Source organism: Vanellus vanellus (assembly GCF_965231255.1).
Source record: "Vanellus vanellus genome assembly, chromosome: 10".
NCBI lineage: Eukaryota > Metazoa > Chordata > Aves > Charadriiformes > Charadriidae > Vanellus > Vanellus vanellus.
Genome location: NC_138915.1, coordinates 12406118 through 12412117, shown reverse-complemented (window position 1 = coordinate 12412117; position 6000 = coordinate 12406118). Strand labels below are relative to the sequence as shown.

The 6000-nt window shown below is 46.8% G+C and overlaps 1 protein-coding gene across 1 annotated transcript in view; it reads right to left on the bottom strand.

Annotated features, from left to right (window-relative positions):
- Positions 1-2053: 2053 nt before the first annotated feature.
- Positions 2054-6000, bottom strand: part of LOC309676044 (gamma-aminobutyric acid receptor subunit gamma-4) — a gene marked incomplete at both ends in the record, with an annotated part of 36077 nt that continues 32130 nt past the window's right edge. The window contains 2 exons of the mRNA XM_082488494.1: positions 2054-2347; positions 3474-3676. Of these exons, the coding sequence (XP_082344620.1) occupies positions 2054-2347; positions 3474-3676 (497 nt within the window). The remainder of the gene's footprint in view (positions 2348-3473; positions 3677-6000) is intronic.

Here is a 6000-nt window from a genome sequence, read left to right as displayed (position 1 = left end):
AGAACCTCCTTAATAATTCTTTTGCTAAATCAATTTCCTCAGTTAGAACCACCCGCCATAATTTCTTTCCATCCTTTCAAAAGCTGTCGGAGTAGCTAAGCAAATTATGCTTCTGGGTAACCTTTATCTCTTACTTGGTATTTTAAAAGAAGAACTGTAACAGGTTAGACAGGCACAATTTCCCCTTCCAGAGCTATGCTGGTCTGACCCCATTAGGTTATACTTAGCTGAGTGTTGTACTATTGTATACTTAATTAGGTGCTCTAGCTGTTCCTCTGGAACCAAGGTAAGGCTGTATTTATGAATGAATTAAACATGACACTTCATTATTCAGATCAGATTTAACAGTGTCAAAATCCATCTTTAAAACAGATCAAATTGCTCTCTAAGAATATGTAAAACCTCCTGCTCGCTAGCTGGCCTGTGAGCCAGCCGTTCCTAACTTTTTCTCTGCAGCCATGCCAGCTTTCTTCTCGTGACAAGCCTTTTAAATACTAATTGTTTCTAAAACATGCTGGTTTTAAAAATTTTTTTGTTTGTTTGTAATTTACACAGTAAGTAACTATTAATGGCACATGGCTTTTAACAATCATGCTGTGGGCCACATCAGCAGTTGGTATAAATGTGGAGGCAGCTGATTTACACATTATGGACCTTGGGCCTGAGTTTCCTCAGCTAAATTACACAGTTTCTTCCCAGTTGAGACTGTATTATGCATTTCTCTAGCCCTTTAAGATGGACTGTAAGGAACCACCTTGCTATGTCTGACCTTCCTGAAATCTACCAAGGATGACTTGCTCCATTCTGATTTTGGGAACAAAACAGACAAGTATTGGTGGCAACTGGGAGGAGCCATACAGCTTTAGTAAAGTCTGGATTTTTATGTAATTATTAAAAAAAAAAAAAAGTAAGGAAACACATTTGAGCTGCAGGAACGCTCTCTCCCCACCACTGCTAGGTGCAGCACTGGTAGCTGATCGTGTTCCCTTTTCTAGTACCGCTTTCTCAGCTTAGCACCTACTACCAAGCACAGATCTGATGGCTTCAACAAGTGTTAAGAAGAGCACTGCCTTGCTATGAATCAATAGTGCCCCACTCACACGACACTGGCTGAAGAAAGCTATCTCACAACAGGCTCATGAGACTACTTCTGGTCTTTGTAACATAAGGACTTTCTCCCTCTTTTGGCTGTGCCCAAGGTAAGCTGCATAGCCTGCTCAAAGTCCTGATCACAAAGCAGAACGTCACCATGGGCCCTGAAGAGTCTGCTCCAGTAAGGCAGATGGGCCCTCCAGACTTGTGAAGTGCTTTTCACCACCATCCGATGAGAATCAGCAACACCTCAGTGGGTGGATGCTTTGGGTGCCACTTGGTACAACAAGTGGAGTGACCCGCGAGGAATGTTCCACAGATATTCTATGGGGAACTGGTGGAGGCTTGCAGCTACTCCATCCTTGTCAGTGCCACTGTAAGCTTTCTGGGCAGGTTCAAAACATTTTAACCAAGCCCAGTTGCTGTGGGAAAACTGTACTGCTTCCCTCTTTCACACTTCATTCCTTCTGACCTTTCCAAGCCTCTAGCACTCCACAAAGTCTGTTCTGGTAGAAGTGGCGCAGAGGTTATAAGATCTACTTTATTTCCTTTGCAGTCTTAATACCTATGCAGAAAATTCTATTTACTGTCACTTTCCATGTAATTTTGGAGTAGGATTGGATGGAAAAATGAAACGCATTAAGGTTTTTGTTTTTGACAAAATCCCTAATGTTTGAGATGGGAATAGGATGGGTTTGGGCAATGTTACAAGGAGTAAAATGCTGGTGGTGCAGGAAGGGAGTTGTTTGGGAAGGGTAGATTCTCTAAAAAGATATGTTAGAAGGCTAAAAAAAAGCTGTCTGGTTCTTCTCAGAAGAGATGAGAGAGCAGGAAGAGGGAATCACCAGATTGTATTGTTCAGACCGACAATCGACTACAACGGAGAGATGCTGTTCTCTATACTCCTTGAGAAGCCCATTTTGCTGGTCCCCAGTCCATTCCAGCTGAGGACAAAGAACTGCTAGAGATAGAGATAGGCAATCCAGTAGACAATGTTGAAGAGCAGGAAGGCGGTGGGGAAGAAGACACGAGAATAGGAGTCCAGGCGGGAGATGTGAATGCGGACCCTTCCCTCCCGCCACATTCCTGTCTGACAGTCCTCAATGCAGCAGAAGAACCTCTCACATTCCTTTCCTTCCAGGCACGGGGAGCCAGGGTCTTCATCCTCCTCCTCCTCTATCTCTGGGGGCCAGTGCATGATGTTGTTGATGTTGATGGTGGTAAAGGATGGCATCACCTGTGCACTGGCAGGCGGCTGTAATGAAGAGGGGTAGGTGGATTAAAGAGAAGGAAAAGCCAGGAAAACATGTTCTAGACACCAAAACTCATCCAATTGGCAATAGCTCAGTTCATTGCACAGGTGCAGTTCAATGGAGAGGGATGACTGATCATCCCCCATGCCTGCACTTGGTTGTAAATTGCTACCTTGGAATACTGTGGGGACTGGCAGCTCCCTGCATGACTGTGAGTTTCCTCTCTGGCACCCGAGGGCATAGCCTTAGTCAGCAAAGATCTAATTGCTCTGATTCCCCACCTCTGCTACTAACAGTGCAGAAACAGGACCTGTTTGGTTTCAGCTGGGCTAGCCTCCTCTCTCATTCCCCTGAGCTCAGCTGTCTCTGAAGACACAGCACACAGTCCAGATGTGTCTTCTGGTTGCTGTCAGTTGCTGGAAAAAAGCTGGTGAAATGATGCGTGTGCCTCATAACCTCTTGGCCCAGGACAAGAGGTGTATCATCAGCCTCATGGAAGAGCTGTCTCCACCCATGCTGGGAAATTAGGCTGGCACAGAAGAGAACTGTCTTTTTTTCATCTCAGTTCTGTCCCCAACTCAGAGACCTGCACCAGCTGATGTGTCAGAAGTACCTGCCATGACCTTGGGCAGATCTCGAGAGGATGACGACCACTCCAGGTTCACTATCCCCACACTCAGGAGGTCTTCTGATGGACAGACCACAAAAGAAAGTAGTTTTCTGCATCTCTCTGACCTAAGATACCTTTGTAATCCACAGAGATCAAACTGGTACAGGTGGAATAACCTGGGTGTGGATCACCCTGTCTTGAACTGGACATTTACATTTGGTCATGTGAGTCATCCTAAACTGTACTCATAAGCTCCCCGACAATTCTGAAGAGAGCACAGGGTGCCTGGCTTTGACAGGGACCTCCTTGTTTTAGGGGAGCCTCAGCTGCTTTTTCTGGTTGTGTCTCACCTTTCAGGTTCTCAGACTCAGCACACAGAATGGTCTGAGGACCTCATGAATACAGTATTGGTCAGGCACGAAACCATATCAGCAAGTTCCAATGCAAGCTCAGGAGGGATATTTCTAAATAGCTTGGGGTTCTAACAGCATCCACCTCTTCTGGCCCCTTTGACCTACCAGCCTGGCTTTCCTGTTGTTGTGCTCAAGTGGTTTCTTGTTTCCCACCAGGTAGTTGAGTGTAGCGTACTCCATGAGAGCTGCAAAGACGAAGATGAAGCACACAGAGACAAAGAGGTCCATGGCTGTGATGTAGGAAACACGGGGAAGGTGCTTGCGGGAGATGGTACTCAGGGTGGTCATTGTTAGCACAGTTGTGATGCCTAAGAGAGAAAAGAGCTGATTTAAGTAATGAAGAGGAGCGCTTCTGTCTTTTACATGCATCCAGCCCCCCAAACATCCCCATTTCCCTTCTGTGGGAGAGAAATTCCTGTGGTTGTCTGGTCCCATTTTTACTCTGCTCAGCCAGACTCTGGTCTTGAGGTGCCCTCTGGCAATGCTTTAAGGAAAAAGAGCTGTTCAAAACCCAGGTGTCACACAGGCCATCAATGTAGACTGGTAAAGGAGAGGGGAACTCAGACTCTGCTTAAGGCTGTACACAGGGACAACTGCTTGGATGACGGGAGGAGAGTACGAAGGAAGGATATGCTAAGAGGCAATTACACTGGATGGATGGCCTTGGGCAGGCAATGGGTGAGTTGGGATTCAGTCAGTGATGTCTGAGTCAGCAATAAGCATGGCAATGTCTCAGGTGACATGGGACTGCTGTTTCTGTTTGATGTGAACCACAGCTGGAATGCAAAAGTCTCTGTTCTTGTTCTTTTGTCTTTGAGCACTAGCTCCCTGGATGAATTTAGTCCAGTGCAAAACTCATCACAGAATCACAGAATAGTCAGGGTTGGAAGGGACTTCTGGAGATCATCTAGTCCAACCCCTTGCCAGAGCAGGGTCACCTACAGCAGTTGCACAAGACGGCATCCAGGCAGATTTTGAATGTCTCCAGTGTGGGAGACTCCACCACCTCTCTGGGCAGCCTGTGCCAGTGCTCTGCCACCCTCAAAGTAAAGAAGTTCCTTCTCCTGTTAAAATGGAACTTCCTATATTCAAGTTTGTGCCCGTTACCTCTTGTCCTATCACTGGGCACCACTGAAAAAAGACTGTTCCCATCCCCCTGGCACCCTCCCTTTAAGTATTTATAAGCACTAATAAGATCCCCCCTCAGTCTTCTTTTCTCTAGACTAAAAAGACCCAAATCCCTCAGCCTTTCCTCATAAGACAGCTGTTCCAATCCCCTAATTGTCCATAATCCCATATTCCTCAGGACTGCGAACTCCACCAGTGCACGATCACTGCAGCCCAGGCTGCCTCCGGTCTTGATGCTACTGATTAGCTCACTTCCATTGGTGACCATCGGGTCCAGTATCGCACCCCCTCTGGTAAGGCTGTCTATTACCTGGCTTACGAAGTTATCCTCAATGCCCTCCAGGAGTGTCCTGGATTGCCTACAGCTTCTTGTGCTACCTTTCCAGTGCACATTGGGGTGGCTGAAGTCCCCCAGCAGGACAAGAGCCTGTGAGCGTGATGCCTCCTGTAGCTGGAGTAAGAAGGCTTCGTCAATAGGCTCCCCTTGATCGGGCAGCCTGTAGTAGACACCAACTGGAAGGTTGCCTTCGTTGCCACAGTCTCTTAATTCTTACCCACAAGCTTTCAACCTGCTCGTGGCTATTCTTCAGAGACAGCTCTTCACAATCTATCTGTTTCTTGATGTCTGCAGGCAAGTGGGTAGGAGATGATAAGGAGTCTCTTTTGATTTGAATGGGGCTTAGAATTGTTTTTGCAGCAGCAGTAATGCTCACAGACCTGTTTCCACAGATAAAGTATCATGAGCCAACAAAGGATCAGCTACAAGAGTTGGTATTGTGATCTCATCCACTGTTTTTCAGGATGTGGAGAAGACGCAGGAACTCCACCTGTTTTTCCTTTTTTAGCATCCATCTAAATCCACCTGCCATCCTTTCCCGGGGTCACCCCAATGGCTCTGGGTGGGAGCATGGCAAGAGATTTCATATTTTCCTGCTGTATTTGCATTAGCAGATGTGATGTGACTTACCTTATATTTGAAATGCCAATGGAACTGGTCCAGTTTACATCTCCCTAATGTAGGCTGATGGGCTTAAAATGTAGTGGGGATCATTTGTATTAAGTACAACAGGGGCTGTGGACAGAACATATTACTCTTGATGTGCTGAGGTCCCTTCCCACAGAAAGGGGCCCCCCTCCTGGGGAAACCTGCCTTTGTTTTTTGAGACAGTCACCATAGTGGGTGTCAGCTGTGCAGAACACTTTGACTCTTGCTGTTCATTCCTTTTCCAGCCACGGACTATGGCATACCCTCACCTCCACTGGAAATGACACCCCACTCTTTCTCCTGCTTTCCCCATGGGCACCAAAGAAATTGGTTTTGATAGGGAGGTGGGGAGAGATGGTTAGAATGCAGGCAGCGCTGGGAATGCTACCTCCAATTAAAGGGAAAGCCAGCGGGGCTGATGGGAAGGACAGTGCTGGGAAGCAGAGCTTGCTGTAAAATGCAGATACAGCCAAAGTGCATTAAAGATTTGTAAAGACCTTTCTAGCGCCTATCAGAGCA